The sequence below is a fragment of the Platichthys flesus genome, chromosome 24, assembly GCF_949316205.1.
Source record: "Platichthys flesus chromosome 24, fPlaFle2.1, whole genome shotgun sequence".
NCBI lineage: Eukaryota > Metazoa > Chordata > Actinopteri > Pleuronectiformes > Pleuronectidae > Platichthys > Platichthys flesus.
This window is the reverse complement of record NC_084968.1, coordinates 4306105-4334065: the sequence shown is the minus strand read 5'-3', so window position 1 is coordinate 4334065 and position 27961 is coordinate 4306105. Positions and strand designations below refer to the sequence as shown.

Below are 27961 nucleotides of genomic sequence, written 5' to 3'. Positions count from 1 at the left end.
TTAATATAGTTATCATATTAATCATCTTTATATTTCATTTATTATCCTCAGGCAGGTAAATAAGTACAATAAAACACAACATTAGTTGTTTAAAACAAAATATTAGACATAATACTTTGATTGAGCATTGAATGAAAATTAACCCTTTTATTCTTTACAGCATCGATAAGATGATATAATATGCCTATTATTTTACTCAAGCTTTACAGCAGCATGGATAATATATATATGCACACGTGGACATAATTGTTGGTACCCTTCTTTTAAAGAAAGAAAAACTCAGAATTGTCACTGAAATAACTTGAAACTCACAAAAGTAATAATGATTTTTTTTTACTGAACACAACCAATGAAAATCAGACATTGCTTTTCAATTCTGGTTCAACAAAACTATTAAAAAAAACTAATGAAAATGGCCCGGACAAAAATGATGGTACCCTTAACTTAATATTTTGTTGCACAACCTTTTGAGGCAATCAAGCGATTTCTGTAACTCTCAATAAGACTTCTGCACCTGTCCACATGTATTTTGGCCCACTCCTCGTGAGAAAACTCCTCCACCTGTCTCAGGTTTGAAGGGTGTCTTCTCCAGAGTGAATGTTTCAGCTCCCTCAACAGATATTCAATAGGATTTGGATCAGAGCTAATAGATGGACACATCAGAATAGTCCAAAGTTTTGCTCCTAGCCATTCTTGGCTGTTTTTAGCAGTGTATTCTGGGTCATTATCCTATTGGAGGACCCATAACCTGCAACTGAGACCAAGCTCCAGAAGGCCTAGATAGTCTTGAAATTTCATTGTTCCCTGAACAGATTCAAGACACCCTGAGCCAGATGCAGCAAAGCAGCCCCAGAACATAACCAAGCCTCCTCCATGTTTCACAGTAGGTACAGTGTTCTTTGGAAGTTGTTCTGGACTCTTTGGTTACCGTTCGTGTTATCTGTTTCTTAATTTTGTCATCAGTTTTCCTGATGCGGCCTGCCACGTCCAGGGAGGTTAACTACTGTCCCGTGGGCCTTAGACTGAAGTTATCTGCCCCTTGCTGGTCTGGATATGCATTAAAATGTCTTCTAAAAAAATTACTTTAGTCTAAGTGTATTGGTTTAAATTGCCTTATTGTTTGACTCTTATTTCCCTAGTTAATCTTGTTTCGATCAAATTTTATGCACCCATTTATATATTTCTAATCTTGACTTTTTTACCTTTTATTTAAAAAATATTCAATCACGTCTTATTTCATGTTTTTCATATTGTTTTTCTATGGCATTTGACGATATGGATTGTCTGGAGTTAAACATTTATATTTACAGATAATTTCCTGGCATCCTTAGTCTCTGATGATAGTAGATTAGAACTTTTGTTTTTTGTATTTTGGCTATGACAACAACATAACAATATTAATATTAATTTTCCATTTCCCCCCAATAAATATTCCATAATATTAAGACCAAAATTAGTCAGGTTTGAAATTATGATCTTATTGTTTATTTATAAGATAAAGTAACTGTCACCTTACACATCCGAGGCTCCAATCAGAATTCACTTGCCCCCACCTCTTGTCCCAACTTTCACTTGAGGTTGAGTTTATCCTTGATTTTTGAGAATTGAGAGAAAAATCTTCCCAAAAGGTCAGAAATCTATCTTGAGTTATTAATATTTAGTTTTATTGATGTAGAATGTTATGTTAACATAGAGTTTATGGACTAAATAATGTCTCCAGGCTCTTTCTACTCCTTTGCCTGCCGATCTCCCGAAACACTGACAGCTACTGTCTCATCCTCCATCCTTCCAAACCTGAAGTCGGCCATCACTGCAGTGACATACATGGCCGAGCAGCTGAAGAGGCAGGACACGGATGACACGGTGAGAAATGTGCACGACATGGCATGACACGACCCAGGCTGTCAGGAAGCTTGTTATCTATGCCTGTCTTTCTGCAGCCCCTGAGCACAGCGGTTCAAACAGATCGCAGTGATGTTCACGTGTCATTGCTAACATACTGTACAGTGCAATGCTGACTCTGCTAACAGTAAGAGAGAGAGAGTGTGTGTGTGTGTGTGTGTGTATGTGTGTGGGCTCTCCTGCCGATGACAGGATACTGGCAGTTCATTGCTCTGGTGGTGGACCATCTCTTCCTGTGATTGTTTGTCATCATCACCACTCTGGGATCTCTGGCTGTTTTCTTAGATGCCAGCTTCGACTACACTCCTGATGACCCCTTCCCATAGAAGACACTCTCTCTCTCACACACACACACACACACACACACACACACAGTCTCTCTCTCTCTAACTCTTTTTCTCAGCGGGCCATGGGGCCACATATAAAGTATTTAAATATAAAGGGCTCATTCTAGGGTAAAGAAAACAATAATTTATACAATTTAGAAGAAACACACTAGTGAACGAGATCCCTTCCACTAAATCGTACACACTGGACCTTTAACACATCTCAGACATTTTGAATCAGAAGCATAAAAGATATACAAGTATAACTCGAGCCACATATTGTTTTGTTGGAATGTAAAAAAATTAAGAAAAGAAATACAATAATATGACTCAGTCTACTTCCTGGATTGATGTGTAACGGTTTAATTTTACAGGTATGTTCCCCACAAAAGTGATACAAACCACATGGTCAATAACATAGAAAAAAAAAGAAACGGGACACCCTGTGGGGACTTTCTGTGGCGCTGCTTCCTGTTACATCATATCGGAATTTTTGTTGCAGTTGTGTTGCGTTCAAGTGCTTATCTTAAAGAAGTATGTTTGACAACTGGGATCCATTCATGAAAATGTAGCCAGAACAGTAAAAGAAAAAAAACAATAGTAACATTGGTAAAACTCAGTCCAGTGAGGTTTCTTCCATTATGAGGGTAGTGCAACAATTATTTTGTTTAATTATTTTTATTAATTCTTTTTTACGACAAGCAATTACTTTGGGAAACAGTTTCTCGTGTTTGCTTGCGTCTTCTGCTTGATTTTATTGTCTAGCTTACTGTTATCAAATATAAACAAGAATTAATACATATTAAACATCCGCATTCCCTGATTAAGTATATTAATTCATTTTTAAGGTGTGTTTTTCTTCCCCTATTTATTCTTTTATAACGGAGATTAGATTTGTTTGTATGTTTTATATTGTTTTTAATGTTAATTTGATGTATTTATGCCTGTTTTTGATTTGAGAAGGGCTTTGTGACTTGCTTTCAAAAAGTGCGATGTTAATAAAAGTACTGATATTATTATCATTAACGTTTACAATGATATATAAGACAAAAAAGGCAAAAATAGACATGAAATTCTCTTTTCCTTTCGCTTTACCACTACGTTACTTATTCCACAAGAATATAACGACAGTGAGAATATGCACTTGAATGCAACTTCCTTATTGGTGGGTCTTGTGAGAGGAGGGAGCGTAAGTGTTCCTGTTTTCACTCAGAGCAGCAACACCATTTGTTTGTTCTACTGAGAGCTGAGCGTAAGCTGGGAGGGATAGCATCCATCAACATACAGGTAAGGCTTCTAACTGCAGGGATTTATGTATTTGTTACACTTTATTTTAGTTTGTCTGAAAAAACATTAAATGTCACTGTGTTCTCAATTGTTTTCTGTCTTCTGTTCCAGTTGCCTTTTAATCATCAAATGTCAATCCTCAACTGATTTCCCCAGAAGCCTCTTTTTCCACCATGAATGTGTCCCAGACAATGGAGACAGAGGAGGATCTCCTGACCTGTCTCCACATAAAGTTTTACCACCCACAGCAGAGTTGCCGGGGCCTTTATGGGGCACTGCCTCTGGGGAAGAGGAGCAGACACTCGGCCGATGACCCTCTCAGGCTGGGCCGGGACGCCCAGGCCTGCACCTACACCCTGCTCGACCCTCGGGTGTCCCGGAAACAGCTGGGCCTCTACGCCTACCGCACACCCCAGAGCCCAGACATGCTGTTCACCATCCAGAACTTGAGCCAGAAGGGGAAGCTGTCAGTGAACAGCTCTAGTCTCGGCTACCTGGAGAAGGTGGATCTCCCAGACAAGGCCCTGGTGCGCTTCGGAGAGTATGAAGTCGAGATCATCCGTGAGACCGGCGAGGCCAAGGGAAGCTTTGAGGTGGAGTTTGAGGTGCTGGCCGTGCCTCCATCCAGGGAGACATGCATGTGTGCACCTAGTATGACACCTGTCATGGACACAGGCTCATGTGTGACGAATGGTTGCACTGCTGAGCTCACAGCACTGGGCCCCCTGGAGACTGATGAGACTCTGATGTATAATTCATAAGATATTGTAACCTGCTTTTACTTTATTGACTTACATTTGAAAGCAATGCAGATTGCTTTTTTGCCGTTTAGTTGTTACATTAGAAAACGTGCATGCTTGTATGTAATTCCTGTTTATGTGAAACTGTATGACTTTGCACCCTTCATGTCTACATATTAACAATGAAGATGTTACCTTAATAACCGCTACTTTTTAAAAGTAAATGCAAATAAGCCGTTTTTCCTAAAATTTCAACTTGAGCACAGTACATAGTTTTTTTAAGTGAAATGCTTTTGGTGGGTATGTTGTTTATAAATATAAGCTGTGACCTTAATAACTGCTGCTGTTTAAAAGTAAATGCAAATAAGCCTTTTTTCCTACATATTTAACTTATGCACAGTACATTTGTTTTTTAAGTAAAATACTTTTGGTTTTTTATGTTATTTCAAAATATAAAAAAATCAGTCCCAGGTTTTGGAAATTTCAGGGAAAGTCCCAGTCTCACAAGCACGAGGCATTTGAGGATTTTCCATCTATCCAAATTACATAATACCAAATGGCCTGATGAACTGGTTTTTCAAGATATGCCGGAGATCAAGTAGATCATCTTACTATTTGATCGGGTTGCAGTGCAAACCTGCTCTTCTACTTTGAGAAGAAAATTCGAGCACTGCACTTTCCTTTAACGCGTTTCACTGAGTGGAAGAAGTTTTTAAGTATTTGTTCATGTACTACAATATAAAATGAGTAAAATAACTTAAATTTCTGAATACATTGTCTCTCTTGCATTATTATTTGAGATTTCTACTAAACTGGGGTTTTCAGGCCATATTTTCATATATCTTGACCTCTGACCTGAAGATCCAAAACTTAATCACCTCCATAGGAATTTCCCTAACCTGTCCCACACACACACCATTCAAATCTCCTCACCCCAACATAAACCTAATTTCAACCCCCAAAACAGTTCTTAACCCCCAAGCCTTTGCTTTATATTTAAAAAAATGTCCTTACTCAAGAAGGTCTATGCTCAAAATAGGCCATACAAAGATATAAATGCAGGAACACACACACATATACGGGTGAAAATCTGTTTTTGCTGCTAGGCCAGCATGCAGGGAAATAAACAGATCACTTCTGTCAGTGTCTCTAGTTGATGAATTTGTAACATGACCAATTTACGGTTAACATAACTGAACCCCAAACAAAATAAAACTGGTAATAGACGTGGAGCCCCACACTTTTTATTTAATTTTGGTTTATTGGCGTATGAATAGGAGTTGTTGGCTGTGGTTACATGTTGCCCTCTGTTCTGGAGTCCTGCTCAAGTCGATTCGACTGTGTTACCTTTTCCTCATGTAGCTTTCCATTTTCAGTAGCCGCCCTCCATCAATCTTTAAATGAGATTAACGCTCTAAAAGAGAGTAACAGGTCGTTGTCCTCCTTCCAGTCACAGTCCCACCCCTCTGGGAAGAATGTCAAGGAGATGAGTCAGAGTTCAGTGCTTATCAAAGTACATATGTGATACTTTTTCAAGAGGTATTACATTCTTTTGCCTGAATCTTAAGTCAAGGAGTGAGTGGAGAGGAACGCAGTGCAGGTGGTGCACTGTGGGGAGGTGGGGGGGACGGACTCAAGCTGCTCCGTCTTGAGAGCCCCTCGTTCTGAGCAGCGCCGTTTTCTCTCTCCGTTCTCGGACGCTGACCGAGTGGGTGGAGATTTTACGGTGCGACCAGGACGAGGCTTGCCCTGGACCCCCGACAGTACAAGTCCAGCTCATTCACCCGTGGCAGGTTACAGTTGTGGCGCACAGCCAAGAAATGTCTAAGTGAGGCAGCTTCCCCCGGACTGTCCACTGTAGATGACTCCATCCCCGTCGTCTGCACCGCTGTCCCATGAAGCGTCTCGGCCTGCTGTGTGGCCTCAGCTTTCGATGCAGACACTGCAACACAAATGTGCGGGAAAAAAATAAGAATCAGAAAAAAAAAGTTGTTTTGAACACCATTTGTTTCGTGTGATTGATATTTAATATAATCATGATTATTTTGGTTGCTTGTTACTTTTATATTAAATGTTGACGTTTCCCATGTGGTCACCAAGCCCTTTATTCTGGAGTTATGATCAGCTGATGCAGCCACGCAGGTTCTCTTCTTCCTCTTCTTCACTCCAGGTCACCAAGAGCTGGACCACACCGCACCACATCGGCTTCCTGAAAAAACAGATAATTTAATGGAGGTTTGTAAAAGACACAGACTTCAAAGTGAATGTTTATTGCCTTACCTTTGACCACAAGATCGTCTCATCCCGTGTACTCTGCCAAACCCATAAAGACACATTATAGTCGCCCCACCTAGCAGAGAAAATCCCTGTGAACACAGACAAATCGTCACAATCGCACTGAACACAGACCAAATAAGACTTCTATTTAGGAACCAATTAAAAATAAGTACCAGCTACATCTTCTATAATTCAAAACACTTACTTTGTTTAAAAGCTCAAGCCTCTCTTTATTTTTAGCGCATTCAAAATTATCAAATGTTTCATTTTTAAATGACTATGGACTATGTGTTGTAATATTTTGGCAAGGGCAAATTATAATTTTTTTTAATCAGTCCTTTGGGGGAGGGGGGGGGATCATTAATAAATCAATCACAATTTCCAGATTTAAAATATGCAATTTCAAATTATTCAATGAATAATACATTGAGTAATAAATGTTAAATAGTACCGTTTGAGCAATATCTCCCTCTTCGTCAGGGTGCAGGTCATCTTCCAAGGATGACTTACCCTGAGCTGGGATCTCCTGCCTAGAGTCTAACAACCTACAAAGAGCACAGATACTAAGATACCAAGACTGCATGCAATTTGTGATACATGGAGGTCATGAATGTTGAGGGTGGAAGATGATGGTGGAAAGGTGTGTTGTGTGAACTCAGAGAAATGGAAGACGACAGAAAACATGGGCCGGCGCAAAGCTCTGTTAGTGGTTTTGCTTCTACCGGTGTTACAATTTATTGTCTTGAACTCTACTTGCTGGGACTTAACGCAGGAGCCGATGGAGGCAGCATAAACATTTTCTGTGTAACGTCAGGAGAATAAAGGAAACAACAAAATTTAAGTCGCTCGTAGGTTTGAGGAGCAGCGGACTGATTTAATCGGCTGTATTAAGGGCATTAAGAATCAACGTCAGCTTTTGGGGATATCCATGTTTTTAAACTGGCAATGATCCCAAAACTGATCAATTGAGCCTCCGGCCACAACTCCATGTTTTCCTTCATTGGGCATTACAACAGTGGTCGCTGAGGAGAACACGCACCATCACAGGGTTTCAGTGGAATTTATGCCGCACAGACTTTTTGATGACTCAAGGGTGTGGAGAATGAAACTGAAAGCGTGTTCGGAGTTAAAGCGCGTGGGTGTCACAAGGTGCATCTGCTCTGCTATCGGCCTGCCCCGGGGTGGAAGAATTTGACAGTTAAAACGGCATTTTTGGTTTCAGTTGTTTATTAAAAAGCCTTCAAACGAAAAGCAACTTGTAAAAGTAAATAAAATCATACATAACGGTGCTGTGATTCTATTTTCGCAAGAAAAGATGAACACAAAGTGTAAAAAAAAAAAAAAAAAAAACACACTGAATCTTTTGATTTGTCATGCAAACAGGTGTCGCAAATGTTTTAGATTATTGTACAGCCTGCCACACCAAGTATTATATTAAAGCACTTCTACTTTAAATTCTTTTTAACTAATTTTGATGACCATTTCGTGATCGACCACCTACGTTAGTCTGATCACAATAATCTTCCCTTATTAAGAAATTGTCACAGTTTCCCAGAGGCCTTATCCATTTAGAGCAGTTGAAAGGCAAGAGTGTTTGCAGTACTGCGTCACGCTGGAGTAGACTAAGCACCTTCCTATTCTGATAAAAAAACACTTTAAGGATTTGAACAGTGAAACAAGCAGAGAAACAGAAAAAAAAAGAAGAAGCATGGACAGCTCTGAAGAACACGTGAACTGTGGACATGGAATCGTGTGTTTTTAAATACGGGGCTGTCCGCAATACAGTATCTTCCAGTAAGTCTCAGGTGAACGCAACGCAATCCGCCATAGACGAGGGGGGTGCATAGCGCCACGTGCATCAGCAGACAACGACGATCTTGTCATATTCTAAACCTGAAAAGAGAGCACACACCACATGTCAGGGAGCGCGTTTTACTCAGCGATCGCGCAAGACTGAAGTTTGATGCTAAGGCAGCAAATAGTTTCTACCAGCAGTGTTAGATGGTTGTTTACTGAGTGACTGCGCCAGATCTGCACGACTACAGAGCTCTGTCCGATGGTGATGATTTGAGACGTGATTCTACCTCAATTTACGGATTGGGCTCCATTTATTTCTACATGCTGTCATCTGAACAATTTACCCCCCCCCCCAATTTGTCATATGTGAATAAAACACCCTCCCTCTCCTCTCACCTTGTGTTGTACTCTCCGGTGCCTAATAGCCCGGATAGCGAGGTTGTTGTGGTGGTGGTGGCGGGGGAGGCGGCCTCTCCATGTAGGAGTCCCTGGGACGGGGAGCTGCATACATCGGCGCCCTGGACATCGGAGAGAGCCGGGCCCGCTCATAGGAGAACCCGTTACCTGTGGATGGAGCCGGGGGTGGGGGGGCTCTTCTGATGGGGCTTCGGTCTCTGGCCATGTAGGAGGGAGGAGCATATGGGGGCGGGCGCCGCTCATATGGATCGAACGACCCCATCCCAAGACGCTCTCTGACCAGCGCCGAGGGGGGAGGCGGAGGAGGGGGGATGGCACGCCTGTCATCGTTGCCCATGGGACGGGCTCTGAATTTCTCGTAGTAGTCGACCACCCCGTAATCGTCTCGCTCACCGTAGCCCCGGTCGGGGTACGGCACTCGTCTCGGGGGAGGGGGCGGCGGCGGAGGAGGGTAAGCAGACATGCGTCCCCTGTAGGGAGGCTCGGGCCCCATGGGTGGGTAGCGTGGAGGATAGTAGTCTCCTCGGCCGGGCGGCGGTGGATAGGCCTCCTCCTCTGGTGGCCCTCTGGGTCTGCTTCTTGATATCTGAACATGAATGCGCTTTCCTGAGAGAGAGCGAGAGAGAGAGAGAAACAGAGTATGCCTCAAAGCTAAACGGCAAAAAAACAAACCACACGGACACGGTCGCACTTCACACCCACTTACCTTGAAATTCTATGTTATCCAGACCTTTGATGGCATCCATGGCCTCATCCGAATCGGACATGTGCACAAAGGCGAAGTCCTTGATGATGGCGGACTCTGTGACGGTGCCGTACTCCTCGAAGAGGGTGCGGAGCTCCTCGTCGAATCCCTTCTCCACATTGGCGACGTGGAGCTTCACCGGCCCCTGGTTCTTCCCCCGGCTGAGCTCCACATTGATGGGCCTGCCGTTCAGCTTGTGGAGGTGCAGCTCACGGATGGCCTTGGTGGCACACTTGCGGTCCTCCATGTGGACGAAAGCATAGTTCTTGTACTTGGCACACTCTGTCACTGTGCCGTACTGGGCGAACAGAGCCTCCACCTCGTCCTTCCCGGCGTGCTGGGACAGGTTCCCGATGAAAATCTTCACCATGACTGCTCCAGTGGACCTTGGCACGGGGGGGGGGGGGGGGGGGGGGGGAGACAGACGGGGGGCGTTAACACAGGCCACCGTGTAGTGTCAGAGAGAAACCACAGAGAGCAGATGGTGAGTGGATAACGTCATGATCAGGAAATAGAAACCGAAGGCTGAAGAGCCACCACAAGAAACATTACTCAGTAGTGTCACTACAGTTTACCTTGTTCTTATTCGGGTCAAAACCAGGTGATACAGACATTACGTGGAGATGAGAAACTTTTCTGTGTTTGTACTTCCTGGACCATTAACGCAGCCGCTAGCCGGGCTACTTCAACGTCATCTGCTAGCGCGCTAACGTTAGCTACACAGCCATTTTTTCGCCTGTGGCCGAGCTAAACAAAGTTCAGGTCGGACACCGGGTGTCTCGCTAGCAGACGCGTAAAAACAAAGCGTTGATATGAGCGAATCAAACCATAAAACACGAGAATACTCACTGGTCGTGGAGGAAGCCACCGCCAAGCCGAAACCCCGGTATGACAAACAGGAAATACCGGCTGACGAAATGCGTGCAGCCAGGTCTCTGATTGGTGGATGGACGCGCCGGTTCGAAAATTAAGGATTGTGATTGGGCGAAGCGCGAAGGCGTGTCTTGACGAACCTGTTTCGTCAAAAGTTCGTCAGCAGTAGAAAACTAAATAAATAGTTCAGCTTGTTCTCACAGTGAAGTGTTTACACACGTTTACATCTAGAAGACCACAACAACAAGAACAACAATAATACTAATATATGTGCAATCTATTGCATTACTTCACAAATAACTTAATTGAATACGTTATATTTTAGCACCTTGTAAGCTTGTTTAGATACGTGCTACAATAAATAGTTATTAGAATAACTTTAAAAAGAAAACTTAAAAAGAACTTAAAACAGTGTTGAGACTGCATCCTTTAGCAGTATTTTCTCCCTAGACACTTGAGTGGCTGTACCAGAGGAGTCGGACCTCTGGTGGTCTACTGCGGTATGTCTCACGGCTGATACTGATAAAATTTGTTATTTCCCTTAATGTGGTGCTTAATTACTGTAAACTATTCTGTAAATGACCTTTAATATTTTTGCACCGGTGAACCACCATGCCCGGTGGATCTGACTGTGGCAGGAAGGCTCCAGCAGGAGGAGACACAGGCTGGTAGAAGTGAAGTCAACGAGACAACTGTAGTGATTATGGGATTTCTACATAATCTGTTGTGTAGGAATGAAATCGATGTGAATAAGTGTGTATGCAAAAAAAAAACAAGTGGAAAAAAAAATTCTCATATCTGTGAGTGTGCAATTTGGAGCAGCTTGATTGAATTTTAAGGAGCTGAGGCCTTGGTGGAATTCTGTGCCATTCTAGTTGTAGTAGGGGTTTGATTTCTGGTTAATCAAAACCCAATGGTGTGTCCAAGTCCGACTGTTACAGGATGATACCGTCACTAAAGATGAAATGATGCATTGTCTTCAAGGGCTCCACAAACACCCTGTTAATCCCCTGACAGCCATCTAAACTTAGTGCTGCATCAGGAAAGAAGATCAGAGCAGCTCATAGGCAGACTGTTGTTGTACAAGGTTGTGTTTGAGTTTGTGCGTGTTCAACACAACATAGCATGAAGAAGCAACACTTAGCTACGGCCTACCCCATGTGACATTACACAAAGGTTGTGTGGTCAAGCCAAAGCTCTGCTAAATGCAATCATTTTGGAATATTATCGCTGCAGTGCAAGTATTTGAATGTTTAGTGATGAAATTATATTGATGCTGGGGACAAGAATCTGGGCAAATCTTTGAAGAAAAGAACAAACCAGTTTGAAAAAGTGTATACCAAACAATGAAAAGTCCTTTATTGCCATCAGAACATGAGTGAGAAAACCAGAGACAAAATCTGACAGAGTGAGGAGTCGACTGTACAACCAGCATCCACAGACACACACAAAACACACGCACACACACACACACTCACAGCAGCCTTTCAACAGGACGTGAGGGATACAGATACATAAGGGATTACAGTACTCACACAATGAGGTATAAAGGCAAACGCAAACATACAAGTAAGGGTTGTTTTCTCCACGCACACCCATGCGACCGAAACCAAGGTACAAATACTCAAGTGCTCGTTCAATCCTCTAAAAACACAACGTACAGGTGAGCAGAAATGTGTAACAGCAGCATCTGGGTCATCTCCATTCAGCCACACTCCCATTCACGTGTCTCTCAAAACCTTTGGTCATGTGGACGCTCGCTTGTCATGCACAATGTTTGCCCTTTTTAGTTTAATACTTGATGAGAATCAAAAGGAATGGGTCCCTTCCCGACTCGTGTGTCCACCGGTAGAAACTGGGATGATCTGGGCAGATGAGCGTGTGGCGGGGGGACATTTTTTTTTCATCTTTCTCTCTCGTCAGGGTAGAATTTCTACTTTAGTTGGACATTCAATGTGTACATTAGCAGCAATTCTAGTGAATGAAACAATGGCTTTGTAAGTCAGATTAATAACACCCTCTCCTCATGCACAGGACAGGCACCACCTACTACTTCAACTAAAGGCCATGCAAGTTAGAAAAATAGACTGCAAACTCACAAGACAGAGAAATCAAAGTTCGTCTCCAGTGAGGAAGATGATTTCACCTTTTTTATTTCATGTCAGGGTTTTTTTTTCTCCTAAAGATGTGGAAATAGCAACAAAAAAACTTGAGAGCGGTAACCAAGACAACAGTAACAACACGAGTAGAGAGCCGCCGAGGTCTCGAGTCCCTCTCTCACTCCGGTTCGCCGACCCAAACTGCCAGGTACAAGACAGACACCTCGCTCGTTTATTTCCTTTTCCAGTCCTCGACTTTGTGCCATGCGGGCGACCACGCCGACGCACCTAGTGTGAGCGCCTCGCGTGTATATGTGTGTTTGTGTACCTGTAATTGTGGGCCTGTGTGTCGTGTGGCTCTCGCGTCATTTGAAGTTTTCCCCCATCCCAGTCTCCAGTCGTCTCCCCTATCGCCGCAAGCAACACCCCCCACACCCCCCATCCTAGAAAAGGTGGTCGCCCTCGTGTGCATCCGGAGCCGCACTGGCTGCGGAGGTTCGTCAAGACACTAGTGTGGCTGGAAGCACCGCCGCCCCCTCCTCCTCCTCCCAGAGAAAAGTGGCACGGTATTGTTCTCTTGGAGTCTAAATTCTAGAGTTCAAGTCTGCCGTCCGTCTGGTCCCAGCCCGTCCTGTTAACTAAGCTACAAGGGCGCCACCCTTGAAAAGACTCAAACAGGTGAGAGGAGGAAGAGAAATCACCTGACTCGCCCTCGCTCTCTCTCAGGCCCGCTGATACAAAGACACGCCTGACGAATGTGACTTGACCAGGGCTACGTGTCTCGTTCGTTGCCAACTCTCCCTCCCCAGCGCTGTCCATTCCACGCAGGACAAGGGCCTTGCATTTCGTGCTTGGCACCAGACTTCTCTCTCCCTCACGATGGCCGGCCACTTCCTCTCTCTCATCCTCTTTTTTGTTTTATTTTTTTCTCCCTCACAGGTTTGTTCTCTCATTGGTACCAAAAAGAAAAGAAAACCTGGAAATACACCTCTATTTTTTTGTCCTTCCATGTGGGAAACAAAAACAAACTAAAATGGAAAAAACTCAAGTGTTTTTTTTTTTTTATTTTATTGTTTTTTTTTTCAAATTCAAGGCACAATGTCTATCAATATTCCAATCCGTCTGTCTCAACTCCCAGGTTCAGTGTGCGAACATCGCGTCACATAAGCTATTGGACTGTCTTCTCGTACGCCACTCCCTACAGCTTACATCTCTCTTGTCTGTACTTTAACACTGTTAAGAGACGTGTCTGTTTTGGTTGAGAGAGCGACCGCCTAGTCCAAACCAGTGATAAACAATGAACAAAATTAACAGAACAAAAACAAAAAAAAGGACACAAACAAAGACAACTGTCCAAAAACAAGAAAAAAATAAGGAAAAAAAGTCTCGTCCTGTTTCTCGTGTTTCGGTATTTTTAAAAATCAAGTCATATCCACCAGCTCTTTTTTGGCAAGCTAGTTGTTGTTTTTTTTAAATAAGCACTACGTACTGATAGATAGGATAGCATACACCGTTAACGTGTGTTTTTAAGTAGATGCGTTTGTCGTTTTTTTGTACTTTTTCACTCTCGTGTATGAATTCAGGTATTTTGTCAGGTACTTTTCACTCATCTGTTTAAAGGTTTAAGTTAATGCAAGCAGGGACAGAGTTTGCCATGGAGTCTTGCTCTAGACTTGGGTTCGCCCAGGGGTGGGGCCCGTCTCTTTACGAGACCCCGTTGACCAGGGTCAGTGTCTCGCTGGCCGAGGTCATGCCATTGCTGGGGGAACGCTTGGAGGGTGGTGTCTCATCCTTCTTGGCACTGGTGCCGTTTTCCTGCGCGTACAAACAGAGGGAAGAACTCATATAAACTGATATATGTAGTGTGGAGTAGTGTGGATGTGTTCTTAGTGTGTGTTTGTCTGTACCTTGGGCTCTGGGCCAGTGTGGTTTTCCTTCTGGGGCAGGTTCTGTCTGCTCTGGGACTCAGGACGAGATATGTAGTCGGCAACAGTCACTGAAAACATAGAAATGCGTCAGCTAGAGTGACGGTAGGGGGTACATAGTGCTTACACTGTAGATAGATTGTCTAGTCTTTAAGGTAGAGTACCTGCACCAGTGTAGCAATTAATATCACTAGCTGCTTACTAGGTATTGGTTTAAATGGAAAGAATCAAACCTTATATTGATACACAATATTCTGTTGATTCTTAAGAGGTACATGTAAAACAATTGGTGACTCACCACTCTCACCAGGCTGTCTGTCACGGCTGGCTGAACCTCCCTCTGTACGGCTGCCACGGTTACGGCGGCGGCGGCTCCTGTTGCGGCGCTGTGGTCGCGCCTCATCATCTAAAATCCAAATGAAGAAAATACGAGTTACTTTCTCTGATAATGTCGGAGCTCAGAATTTATTCTATTCTTTTTGTCGGATAGATACATGTGAAGAGGGAGACAGGAAACATCGTACTGTGGATATTGGGAGTGTTACGTGGCATGAGCTGTAGCCTGAGGGGGAAATAAAAAGACCCTGTAGTTCTCACCCAGTCCGTTCTCGCTGGGGGCGGCCTGGCTGTCTGACTCTGCAGCAGCGTCCATTACGCTGGGCTCCTGGTCGTTGCGGCGGCGGCGGGAGCGCCTGCGGCGGTCTCCTTCAATGAGGTCTGCCTCAGCAAGCTCTCCTTCACCTTCCAGCAGGGAGTATGGGTTACTGTCTGGATCCCTCAACACTGAAGATGGAGATAAGATTGTCTTGTTAAAAACTCATGTTGGCAAATTCATGCTACAGGTGATTGTACAGACAACTCTACAGTTTGGTGGCTTAACCTATTAAGACTTGACAAAGCATATGTGTGTATTTATCTTTAAGACCCGGTGAGACGTTTGGGTGCTTCCCTCTTTAGAGACAGATTTGATTTACAAAGATCCTTACGGTACAGGTGAAATGCATAACAGGGAAATTTTAGTTTTTGTAAACATTGCCAATTATGTCAAACCCTCAGAATTTAGGTGGTTAGGTTTTAGAGTGCATTTCCAACTTAAGGTTTTAGGACAAACTTTTATAAACACATCAGCAAATTTCTCAAACTTTTGGACCAAATTATTGTTAAAATTACTTACTAATTGGAAAACGAGTGAGTGACTTTAATTCTGAATCCATTCTACCACTCCACTGCTGCAAGGACTACTTGGGATAAAATCTCAAAACTCACTAAAAGAGTGACATTTTGACACACAACATATAACCATTAATCTTCAGTGTGTCAGTTTGAAACCCGAGGTTGGGCTGTGATTACCTGAGCTGATGGAGTTGGAGGGCTTGGACCCTGGCCCCCCACGGCCTCGTCCTGTGTTGGCGCCTCTGCCCCTGCCGCCCCGTCGGGAGCCTCTCTCATCTCCGCCAATGCCACGGGGCCGCTGGTCTCGGTCATTGACCTCCTCAGACTCAGAGGCGTTGGACAGCTCAGAGTTGGTGCCTGCATCAAGCAGAGGCAGTTCATGTAAAGGGCGATAGCGATAATCATATGTACAATGACGATACATTCCTATACAATTACATCTCTTACCGTATCCAGAGTACTGGCTGTTGGAGGCCCTGCGTCCTCTGCCGCGGCCCCCATAGGTGCGAGACGTGTGGAGAGAGTTGCTGCTCTCATCCGTCAGGTAGCCTTTCTCCCGTTCTCCGCCTGGGCCCCCGGTTCGACTGGCAGGAGCGCGGTACCCCACCCCGATTTGACGGAGCTGCTCGTCAATCTGGAGACGTTCCATGCGCAGCTGCTCTACCTCCTACAAGACAGAGACAGGGAAATAGGATGAGCAGTGTGTATTTTATAACCTGTTCTGCACATGGTTTATTGAGATGTTTTATAAAAACTTTCCTACACCTCCATGTCAGCATGTTGTCCAATACAACAGAAGTACAGATTAGCACTTCTAATAACTTATTATAAAAATGCATGATGATAGACAGCTATGCCATATATTTGTAGCTATTAACATGTTAAATAGACTATTGTCAACCGCATTTGCTGAAATGCAAGAAAGATCCCTGAGTTTCTTCAGCTTACTTACAGTGAACATCAGGGAAACTAGACATGCAACCTACAATTTAAATGAGACGATCTATACGCGGCGTGATAGAGAGAATCATCCTGAAATATTTATATTGTCCTATATTTGTTCAGATTATAAAATTCTGTATGTTTACTTCTGCAACAAACTGTCTCTTGTACTGTTTGCACTTTATCACTTAAATCACTACGTTTACACTTTTAGAGAACCTTATGCTGCTGTACTTTAATTCTGTATGTTTACTTAGTATTAGGAAATGTCTTGTGTTATCTGTTGTGCCTGTGCACTTTATATGTCTCACTGTGGGAGAGTGGGAAACGTTGTATCAATTCCTTGTATGTTCTGAACATGTTAGAAATTGACAATAAAGCTACTTTAACTTTTTAACACATGAAAATCCAGTTATACCCATTAAGGATTCTATGCTGAGCAATGATATTAAAACGTGTGTACTGATGGCCTGGGCTTCCATTTGAGCCTGTCATTCTACCACTAGGGGGCAGTCGTCCAATCTGAATGAAACAATTTTGAGGAAACACTCTTTTCTGTTGAAGCCAACCCTAGTTTACGGTAATCAAGATTAAGAAAAGCAATTGCATCTGCAACTGCCATCCTACACTTCCTTGGTCCCTTTAAATTACAAATTCCAAGTGCAAAGATAATAAGATGAACCATTCTTGAGATATGGCTTCCACATACAGACAAACACATTTGTGAAAAAAATGGAACTGGAAACAAATATTAGAATAAGAGATGAGAGTGGGAGGAAACATTCAATGAAGGACACAAACTGATCAGCAGCCTAAACATTTTTAATAGCACGTCCATCACCACAATATATAGTAATATGCCTCAATCATGATGAGACTGTGGGATGGTAGAAAGAGAAGTGATTGCAGGATATTATCATAGATTGTATGATTATGTATACATCTCCATATGTATTTTGTCTAATGTATGGAAACCATGTGTACAACCAATGGCCTCATCTAATGCAATTGAAAAAAACAGGCCAGAGTTATCATGTTAAACGGCACCTGAAGACATCTTTTTTTAAGGGGCTATGATTTGGGAGTTTCTCACTTTCCAGCCGAACCCCATGAGCCATCTTTATGGATGATGGGGTGGGTGGGTATGAGGGTCTAATGGCAGCAGTGCACTGACAGCAGTTTTCATGCCGTTTCAGAGGTGGGTGCTTTGGAGGAGGAAGGGGGGGTCTCACTTCACAGCGTGACAGCTGCCTCCACCAACGACAGCTGAACCTCGAGGGAGGTGTGAGGGAAGTAAGGCTGGGTAGCAGAGCCGTGGTGGGGAGGGGTCTGGTGTTATTTTTGGAAGCTCAGGGTCCAGAGAGTTGGTAATCTAAACTCCAGCGTACCCTTCACCAATCTTAGAGAAGAGGGGCTATTTATAAAAGCACATGAGGTAAGGGCAACATGAGGTGCTCTCATCAGCAGCTTTCCACGGTTCCCAGTAGCCCCTTACCCCAACCCCACAGTGTCACATAAAGGAAAGTTACTTCTATAAACGCATTTCCTTTATCAAATGCCCAAAAAATGGCTGCATTGTTCAGAGGAAAGAAATGCTGTAAACACACAGTTACAGCGAAAAAGCTTGTGCTGTCATCTACTGGCAAGTTCACTTACCTGGAGATAAGACACGTGGTATTCCAACAAGGCCTGAGCATTGCTGATGTTCTCTTTCGTTCCAACAAACACAAAGGGGACCATGCCCTGAGAAAACACAAAGCGGGAGAGAAATTAAGATCTGAGATTTTTCACGAAGTGTAAACATGGGGTTGAGAGATTGTGGAGGACTGGGAGATCAGCCGAACGGTCCATTCACCTCTTTGCCGCTGGCAGTTTCCTCCCTGACAGCTGCCTGCCTGCTTGCCTCATCCCGGGGAAGCTTTTTGTCGTTATCCCCCTCGATCCTGACGCGCACGACGCCCGACTTGTCCACAATCTCCTGGATGACTTTTCCGTTCTTGCCGATGACTTTGCCTGCGTGAGTAAGAAAAGAAAAAGAAAAAAGGAATTGTAAAAGTCTAATATGCCGGGTAACAAGGAGTACATTATGGGGATGAAGTGGTCACAGTTGTCACTGTCCAATATGAACTCCCTCAGGAACGTCTATGTCGCTCACTCACCTACAAGGTTCCTGGGTACCTGAAAGTAGTCTTCTTTGAACTCAAGATATTCTCTAGCCTGCCTCACTGCCTCTGGGGTCTGCAACACAACACACACATTCAACCATATTACACTATAGCATATCTTTCCATGCACTGGGACAAGTACAAACATGCCCGTACTCATAGGCGGTGTACCTCTCCATAGATCCTGAATGTGCAGCTTTCCTCCTCCAGCTCGATAGCTGTGACACCAGGCACCTTCCTTGCCTGCTGTATGTTGGCACCGTGGGAGCCAATGGCGAGGCCCATCAGGTCCTCCCTGACCCGCACCTCCTCCTGGTATGCGGACGCTAACTGCTTACTCGTCTGGAATGGGGGGCAAAACTTGGTGGTCTCACATCAAATTGAATTGCATTCGACCAGAGTTTGTGCATGCACGTCAAGAGTTTTACCTCCAAATGTTTGGTGGCCTCTTCGTTGCGGGACATTAGCATGAGCTTGGTGCGGATGCTGCGAAAATGCATGTCACTCAGGAGAGTTGCACGCTTTACTGTGGTTTCGTTTGTGGACTGGGAGAGAAGGTGAAAAAGGAATTAGGTTACATTTCAAAAGCTTAGTTATTACATTCATATTAAGAATTCTGTCATGGAGTTGTGTAAAAAAAAAAAAAATCAGAAAGTCCTGGGATTTTCACACACAACAGTCATCCCGTGAGCACAAAGCAATTGTCGTCTCAAACTGGTTTCACGAAGGTGAATGAGTTCAGTGAACTTCATTGGCCTTCAACAAAATCAGCAGATCTGAATCCAGCCGTCGGGATGTGGTTGAACGAGAGACTGGCAGCATAATTTCGCAGAAACTATGTGGCGCACTCATGTCGACATGGAGCAGAATGTAAAAGGATTGTGGCATTGATGGCACGAAAAGCAAAGCATTCTTTGAGAGGAATGTAAGGAACTACCCAGTTACAGTAATGTGTTCTAAATAAAAGGGCGTGGTGAATGTATGTGGCATGATCTTGATGAAGATCTACAGACATTTTAGAAAAATGCTTCACATGCAGTTCACTTGATGAGCACATTTCTTCATCTCTGGCTATCAAATAAGGCCGTTATCTTGTTTGTGAAGTGAGACCCAGCTTGAGTGTTTATTCAAAGTACTTACCAGCACAATGAGTTCGTGTGTTTGGGCACTGTAGAAGATGCAGTTGGCTCCGATAGCTTTCCTGAACTCTTTGTGAATGTTGTCATTTGCACAGCTGCCGATAAGAAAACAATCCACAGGAGAGTCTGCCTCATTATTCTGTTGGCAGCAGCGGGACATTACAACAAAACTCTTCGCCGGTGAAACTTGTGATGGACTTCGACATTCAAAATAAACGTATGCAATCACAATATCTGGGCCAATTTACATATATGAATAAATTCAAGAGTTATCTACAGTATATGTATAGACACTCACATGTCCCTCAGGTCTTCTGGGACAGGGACGGGGACTTTATGAAAGGAGGTCCGAGAGGAAGGGCTGTTGGGGTTGAGTGGCCTGATACGCTCCGCTGTGACAATCTCGTTGTATGTGGCCTCACATGCTGCGTATTCAATCACGTAGAACTGAAAAACAGCACAAGAGATTGTTTTTGTAAAAAATTTAAGGCAGAAATGTCCTGCACAAGACAGTCTGACAACTTATATAATCGGCATGTACAAGGCAGAACTGATGTATTCAATCTATACAAAAATTTAAAATCAGCTGTCAAGGTGAAAATTCATTTCTTTCACCTCTCAGGTTGAAAAAAAAAAGTGTCTGACATCAAAATGTATATAATCTATAGCTTTGTTAATTTACTTCACAGAGGTATTAATGTTTGCCCTTTTCTTATGTCTCGGAGAAAATGTGAGATGAAACACATCAGTAAGATACAGTGGAATTAAAAAGGTGGACAAAGACAAAGGGGGAGCGTGAAAGAGTGAGGCGGTGAGATGAACGCTGCACACTACATGCTTAAAGGATGATATGAGAGCCATCAGTCAATGCTAGACATTCCTGCAGGCTCTTATCAGACTGCTCCAAATAACAGCACTACACCAGCAGCAGCTCCTGTGGCACAGGAGCACTGTGAAGCATGTCCTTTCCATATCCCACTGACCCACTATTCAACCAGAATGACTCACTGTACCACCAACGCCGACACTAAGTGCTATTTCAATGGGATGGTTCCTGTCCCAGGATCGCATTATATTCAAATTGCAAACTTTCTAAGAACCGGTTGGCATTTCCCCAATATAGGACACGAGGTGACATTCTAACAATGTGCGTTTACTTTGCAAGTTGCTAAGAAAGTTTTCCTGGCTCCCAGATTAGACACTGCCTCTTAACAGTTGCCTTGGACTGCTTTTGGGGAATATGGGTACATAAAACACCAGCACTTGTTGAAATGATCTGAAAACACTTAAAAATAAGCAAAGTGTGCCTGTTGAGAATGGTGCACATCCATTCTGACACAAGACAGCATGCAAAGAAGAAGCAAAGAAAAAAAGGGTAATTTAAAAAGGTACAGTGTCAGACCACATCAGGACATAGTAACTCTTTGAGGTCATAACCTAGAATCTTAGAACAGGTCTATGTTCACGCTACATATAGTATACTGCAGTACTCAGAGCTCAATACAAGTTACTGGGAATAGAACGCTGAGGAAAATCGAAAGATAATTTATTTGCTTCTATTACTGATTATTAAATACTGAGACTGAGAGGAAGCTAGCCTGGCTGGATTTCATCCCTCACACAAGGTATCATCTTCACAATATGAATCCATTTCAATGAAAGACACTAAAACTCAGGGAACTAAGAGTAACTCAAGCATGCCACAGCATCCAAGGCACTGTGGAGATTAGGGGAAATTAGGCAGGATATGAAAAAGAAAAGGAGGTTTGATGTGTATTCAAACAACAGGACAAGTAAACAGCATCCTGTTGTTCTTTGGGATTCTCCACTGTGGTACTTGAATTAATGGGGACATGAACATGTGGGAAGACGATTTAAAATCACTATGAAGGCATAACACGTGTTTCCACAGTCACTCTATACTCTGCTTTCAACCATCGGTGAATTAAGTTGTCATTGTTTTCTATCTTTAACTGGCTTCTCGTCATGTTTTCTTTAAGATTCCTCTTACCTCCCCCTTCATCATTCTGACTCGCGCCAGCCACCAGCCACATGGCTCCTGCTCGTTGGCCCGGGAGTAAACCTGTGAGGAGACACACGCGGTGAACGACAGCTGAGTCAGAGACAAATTAACACTACTACACAGCTGTTGCACTCATTAATCATGTTTGCAGTGGAAGACATGGAACCAGGAACATGGTCTCAACTACATGTTGAGGAAGCAAATGACGAATCTCTGTCATCGCATGAATGGAATCCCACGTCTGGTGATTACTAAAGCAGAAAGGATACATAGTGCACAACCATCTCGCTGAGAGAATGTATGATATGTAAGGTAGAATTGTTGTTATTGATAAGGACAATAGGAGACTCGAGTGTACCGCCTTTGTAGTGCATTTTTTTTATTTCAGAAATATAATCATCTTTCACAATAGCATTTTATATGTATACATAATAAAATAATATCCTGTTCCAATTAGCTGCCCAGAAGCAAGGCAAAAATATGAACATAAAGATTCAAATCAACTTTAAAACATTGTGTGATACAAGCTGTTTGGGTCTTTTTATAGTTAGACAAAGACTTTAAAAGTCCTAAATGTCGATAGTTTCATTGGAGATGGGTTTTTTTTTATTAGAGGCCACATAGATGCTCTACAGGCCGATAACAATCTGTCGGATAATGAGTAAAGACACCAAGGCCTTGAGACAGGAAGTTAGTGAAACCTCAGGTGTCTGGGCTGAGTCGGAGATAGAGACGACTCACCTCCACCTCCTCCCCTTCCCCAATATCCTTGTTGTAGTCGGTCGGAGGAGGCAACCGCACGTCGCTGAAGGGCAACTGTCTCTCTGGCTGCCAGCTGTTGCAAAACGTCAGGGATGGAGCACAAACATTTGTCAAATTCAGCAACAGTTAAAAGCTTTTATATTGAAGTTCTTTGTCTCTTCTGTCATGTCAGAATTGTGCTGGGATGAGTGTGTATGATGCTCACTGCTCTATAGCATGTTCGTGGAAATAATATAAAAGAAAAATGCATTATTAATATTCATGAGTAAGTGCACGGAGATGTGTCTGAACAGTGCGTGACCATGTTCATTGTGTGATGTTAACCAATAACTATAAATGTGGAGTGCAATTAAGTTCAGCAAATGACTTGTATTATCACTCCAGTCCTGTCCAGTCAAAATCAAAACAGGCTCATTTCTAGTGTTCTTTTCTGTCTGAATAGATTCAAACACAACTTTCCTTTAAGGGGATTATTACTTTCATTATAGACCCAAAAATGTGTTTCATTCATTCACTATCTTATACAACCAACTACTCCAGGACACCCATGTGCTCAGGGAAAGTAAATGGAGATTGGTGGTGGTGGGGGGTGGGTGGGGAGGATATTGCCACTCCTCCCACACTACATACCTTGGGCTACTATTTTTAGGGGCACCCTAATCTACACTGTGAGCCAAGGAGATAAAGAGGGACCAGAGGGACTGGTGGTGGGGCTAGGAGTATAGGAAAGCATGCTATTGGGATGGCAGGGGCAGGAGGGGTCAGAGCAGGAGGTAAAAAAACCGTTAAGAGATGTGTATGGACAGCTGCATGCCAAGCACAGGTGCTGAAGGGGACAATTTTGAATGCCTGGGTGAATCACCAGATAGGGGTTAGTCGTTGTAACTCTCAATTACCACAGTTCAAGCCTCATTTCCCCATGTAAGGGCCATTCATCGAAAAGCAGACATACTCTCTGAGAGAGAGGGAAAACTTACTTATTTTCAAATACAATTGTGAGTGAGTCTTCGTGGACATCTTTGATGAAACCCTGAAAGAAAAGCAGAGAGAAAGGTATTTTTAATCTCAATATGAAGAGAAAGTGGTGCGAGGGGAGGGGCTGCGAGCACTGGATTTTGCATGTAAACAACACAGACGGCTGGCTTGTGAGCCAGGCTAGACAACACTGACTGCTGCTGAAAAAAAAGAGCATCTAGGGCTCCTTGCAAGCCAAGACATCACTGACACAATTCTCTGGCTGTGAATTATGTGTTGGATGAAGTGACAAGGAACACTGACTCCTCCTGACAGCACAGGCAGCCTGTAAATCTCCCTCACACAAAACACACACTTGCATTAATTCATACACAAACAAAATTGAAAGGTGGGAGCTTTCTCTTTGTGTGCATGTTGGAGGACAGTAGTCTTTAACACGAGGAGGGCACATGGTTGGGGGAGGTGGGCACTCATGGACAGATCATGCGTCAGCCCAGAGACGGCTCTTACGAGAGACTCTTCCTTAAAATGTGTTGCTTATCCATCATGACCATCAACAAATCTGTCATGGGACACCATAAAACTTTGACCAACACCCCCCCTCAGCAATAACGAGACAGAGGGGGAGAGTGGTGGGTGTGGCGTGACTCTCTGTGAGACTATACTATATATGGGACAGAATGGTCAGGTGGCATCATCCAATTACAATCATTCATTGGGGGTCGGGAGCAGGGGTGAGGAATTCACCTGCTGGGAAGGTGCTGCCTTTGCACTGGAGGAGCTGGCTATGGTTTCAGCCGGGATCGGGGGCAGTGCGTATGCAGACACATTAGGGTTTTTCACACCCTTAAATAAGCCCACTCTCACTACAACTCTAAATATTACTCACCACCACTGCCTTGTGCTGGGCCATGGTCCTTGTATTTGGTATCTACATCTATTTGTCTCAGTGGCACAAGAACCGGACAACTTCTGAAAATTAGCCAGCAATGTCGGGTCACATTAGGTGACAGCTGCATTCTGCAAGTACTACCAGGTCAAAGGGTAGGCAAGCCCTCTCTCAAGCATTACATGACTAGTGAAAAAGTGGGGGCAGCATGGAGTCATTGCCAGCTTCGTAACAACACTTTTCCACTTCATGCCAGCAGTCACATGCTGGTCCATGTGGTGACCAGGGACCTTTCGACCGGTGAGATGGGGTAGCTGCATCCTGCCCACATAGGAAGCCTGTGTGTTCAGGTGTATTCATCTAATCAGCCTACAAACACATAATTAAAGAGGGAGTGATTTTTGTCAATGTAACCTCACTTATTTAGTCTTTTATCACTTTGCTGGTCTGTGCTCGAAGCTGCAAAAAGGCCAGCCCTTTACTAGAGCACAGTGCCACTTACACAACAGGTGCTGTCATGCATTGACGGGCTATTAAATATAATCCTGATTCAGAGTTAAAATAAAATATAAACTGACTCAATGTGACAACATGAATGAAGTGCCTTTAAAAGGCAAAAGCCTTTCACCCTGTGTGTCAATCACAACATGAAGGGGGGGAAAGCAGTAAAGTTTTTGCCCCAGTCTCTCCCATCGAGGACAACATACCTACAAGAATATGACATTTGAAACGTCTCAGACACAGTTAAGAGTCCATTTCATCCACAAAATGAAAGTCGTGAGATAATGGACGTAATACAGATGAGTGGAAAGAGTCCATTCATGCCAGAGCTGAAATGTCACCCTGTTAAACAGAACGACAGGTGAAGCAGCTTGAGAGTAAATATAGGCTCATCCCTAACCCACCATGTGGCCGTTGGACCAGCTGAACAGTGGAGGACAGAATGGAGAAGAGGGCAACGTGGAGAAAACAATGTAGTTAAAGTGAGAGAGAGAAAAAAAAAAGGGACGTCGAAGACTTGCGGCTTGACATCTGGGAGATGAAGAATAGGGTTAGTTACCTGTCCACAGTACACCCATAATTGTGTAAACTCAGATTGTGTCAGACGTTTAGGTCAGATCCAATGAAATCAAAAACTATACCACAACCTACATTGTTCACCAAGATCAAACTCTGTGGCAAAGCATGTGATGAAATCAAGCACATAGGCAGAAACACAGCAGCAACAAAGACGTCCAATCATGTGTCTGCTTTGAGGATACGAAAGTGTAATTTCGTTTGACGATGAAGGAGAATTGAAACAGAAAGCGAGGACGTGGGATGGGCTGCGAAACAAATATGAAGTATGTCAGGTTTTGATGTTTTATCTCATGTTTATACGTAAGAAGCTGCACAACAGCCGTCTAATGAGCAACTCGCTTGTTTTTAAACGTTTGCTTCCCATAATTCAAAGCAATATGCTATGGGAAATGCAATTTTAAAACTACGGGAATCTATTTCTTATAGTGTAGCCTGTCATAATGTTGATATTAACTAAAAGCGACCAAATATAGGCCATACTTGATGATGGCAAGTGTACTTAGCTTAACTGCTAGCTGACGCTAGCTACCCACCCCACAATGGCCATCCCCATTAGAACGGAAAACCATCCTCGTTTGTCAGCACCGGACCTAAGCTAATGTTAGCCGGCTAGAGGATAGCAAGGACTGGGTTCAAGAGAACCAAACCTCACGGCTTCCCATGGAACCAAACTTTTATCTGCGACAGCTTTAAAAACTGCGACTGCGAGCAGGTTACCTTGTAGAAGGCCCCATTCGAGCCGCGAACTTCCACAGCCAGTCCGTCCATACTCGTCGGTAGCTCCCCACAGCTGAGCTTGTCCACAGGCGTCACGACTCCCGGCGAGTCCGGTAGCGGTACCACCCCCAGCTTCGCCGGCCCTTCGCCGCCCTCCGGCCGCTTGTGGATTTCCAGTGTTCCGGGTGGAGGGAGAGGGGCAGAGGTGAAGGGGTTGGGGGGAGATGGGTGTGATGGTGTCAGCGGCAGCGCAAAAGCGAACCGCTCTCTCTTCCAGCAGCGGCAGCCAGTCGGGAAACACCGACGTCTGGTGTCGTCGGGATGTGGGGGTCGGCGCTGGGCGAGCTGTGCGGCACCGCCACGGGAAGCGGCGGAGTCTCGACGTGCGCGGAGGGGAAGAGCGAGCTAATGATGCTACGGCAGGAGGATGCTAGCTGACGGATAATTAGCTGGGAGGCTAGCTATCAACACCTCGATCCCGTCCGTTTTCGCTGGGATGCTAGCTGGCTAGCATTTGATAGTCTGGCTTGCGTGCGGTGGCTCGTGAGTGGCGCAGTCGTTGCGTTGAAGTGTGTCACAGAAGTCGTCACCGGGGGTCGGTCCTACTTCCGTCTGTGGTGCGGTGTACGGCGGCGTTTCTGTCCCGAAAAAGAGCGTTTGTGATGCACTGCCGCCCGGCGACTCCTTCCTCCAACTACCCGTCCCCTGAAACACACGCCGATAGAGTGAATCAGAGAGGGGCTGAATGACCTCCAACACCCCACCCCTCAACACAAAACATCCGCCCACTAGGAAAACCAGGCCCGTGATTGGCAAAGCACTTCGACAATCACCTGTAGCCTTCATTAATTGGTTTATTAAATAAGGGCTGGTGCCTGCGATGGACCAATAAAAACAGGGAATCGCATCCCAACCCAATCCATTGGTCTCATCCCGTGTCAGTTATAATGCTGCTGAAATTGACTGGCTCCCCACTCATTTTGCCCACTCATTGATGAATGAGCAGCAGCAGCCATTGTGTAAACAGCACTATAAGGAAGTTACTACACATGTTGTACATCACATGCTGGAAACAAGGAAAACATACAGAAAAGTTGGGATTTCTTTCCAAATCCACAACACAGTGGTCGCTTGCTATGGTGGTGGAATGAAAAGTGAAGATATGTGAAAGTGTGTGGACAAGTGAGGCAAGCACATGGTTACAAAACACCAAGATTATAGCAAGGAGGAGACCAGATATGGGCTATAGGACTCTTGCGGGGAGACATTTGTGAGGAGCTCACATGAGAGGCCAGAGGTCACGGTGAAAAGGCACACAAGTACAGGAATACACTCACAGCTGTGGAGCCCCCATATTCAGTGTGGATAGAAGATGATGGGCCAGCTCACTTCATGTTTTTTATATGTCCAACCAACCCCCTATACACTATCACACACACAAACACACACAGGCACGCACGCACACCTCGTTCAAACTTTTGATTGTAAGTGGTGGAGCATTTATGGGCACACACGTATCTACGACCCCTCGATAATAGCACGAGACACTTGCTCTGTGCACGAATATAGAATGTGGTTCTGTCTGGTCTAAATTAAGACCAGCACTCATTCATACTATGTTTACTTTGTTTCCTTAATTGACAGTTTCTTGGAATTTTATTAAAGATTGGACATATAAACACAGTCCACTTATTCCATGAAGAAAATG

At 44.0% G+C, this 27961-nt stretch overlaps 3 protein-coding genes across 7 annotated transcripts; 1 reads left to right on the top strand and 2 right to left on the bottom strand.

Annotated features, from left to right (window-relative positions):
* Positions 1-3399: 3399 nt before the first annotated feature.
* tifa (TRAF interacting protein with forkhead associated domain) lies at positions 3400-5027 on the top strand. Its single transcript, XM_062383940.1, has 2 exons — positions 3400-3515; positions 3627-5027. Exon 2 carries the CDS (start codon positions 3689-3691, stop codon positions 4274-4276), a length of 588 nt encoding a protein of 195 aa, XP_062239924.1. The 5' UTR covers positions 3400-3515; positions 3627-3688; the 3' UTR covers positions 4277-5027.
* Positions 5028-5483: 456 nt separating this feature from the next.
* On the bottom strand, positions 5484-10410 carry LOC133949887 (RNA-binding protein 4B-like). Of its 5 annotated transcripts, XR_009920202.1 has the most exons (7): positions 10341-10410; positions 9453-9877; positions 8726-9352; positions 6984-7077; positions 6536-6621; positions 6316-6464; positions 5484-6197 (listed from the first exon to the last, which is right to left on the bottom strand). XR_009920202.1 is itself a non-coding variant. In XM_062383939.1 (4 exons), exons 2-3 carry the CDS (start codon positions 9859-9861, stop codon positions 8748-8750), a joined length of 1014 nt encoding a protein of 337 aa, XP_062239923.1. In that variant the 5' UTR covers positions 9862-9877; positions 10341-10410; the 3' UTR covers positions 7742-8425; positions 8726-8747. The 5 variants fall into 5 exon arrangements, 1 of the variants encoding a protein (XP_062239923.1); XR_009920201.1 differs by having other exon boundaries at positions 6536-7077; XR_009920204.1 differs by having other exon boundaries at positions 6316-6460; positions 6536-7077.
* Positions 10411-11701: 1291 nt separating this feature from the next.
* On the bottom strand, positions 11702-26982 carry fxr2 (FMR1 autosomal homolog 2). The gene is made up of 17 exons (XM_062383995.1): positions 26254-26982; positions 23570-23622; positions 22572-22665; positions 21819-21890; positions 20106-20254; positions 19809-19902; positions 19097-19213; positions 18840-19010; positions 18663-18741; positions 18359-18516; positions 18160-18246; positions 16009-16228; positions 15739-15918; positions 14986-15171; positions 14687-14794; positions 14371-14459; positions 11702-14278 (listed from the first exon to the last, which is right to left on the bottom strand). The coding sequence occupies exons 1-17, from the start codon at positions 26302-26304 to the stop codon at positions 14168-14170; spliced, it is 2019 nt and encodes a 672-aa protein (XP_062239979.1). The 5' UTR covers positions 26305-26982; the 3' UTR covers positions 11702-14167.
* Between the last annotated feature and the right edge of the window lie 979 nt (positions 26983-27961).

Bases quoted from the DNA above. Each gene is read 5' to 3' on its own strand.
- tifa (XM_062383940.1), top strand. From the start codon at position 3,689: ATGAATGTGTCCCAGACAATGGAGACAGAGGAGGATCTCCTGACCTGT.
- LOC133949887 (XM_062383939.1), bottom strand. From the start codon at position 9,861: ATGGTGAAGATTTTCATCGGGAACCTGTCCCAGCACGCCGGGAAGGAC. The intron at 9,353-9,452 runs GTAAGTGGGTGT...GCTCTCTCTCAG, and splicing joins GGATAACATAGAATTTCAAG to GAAAGCGCATTCATGTTCAG.
- fxr2 (XM_062383995.1), bottom strand. From the start codon at position 26,304: ATGGACGGACTGGCTGTGGAAGTTCGCGGCTCGAATGGGGCCTTCTAC. The intron at 19,214-19,808 runs GTAAGTACTTTG...CTTCTCTCCCAG, and splicing joins CACACGAACTCATTGTGCTG to TCCACAAACGAAACCACAGT. The intron at 16,229-18,159 runs GTAAGTGAACTT...TCTGTCTTGTAG, and splicing joins ACCACGTGTCTTATCTCCAG to GAGGTAGAGCAGCTGCGCAT.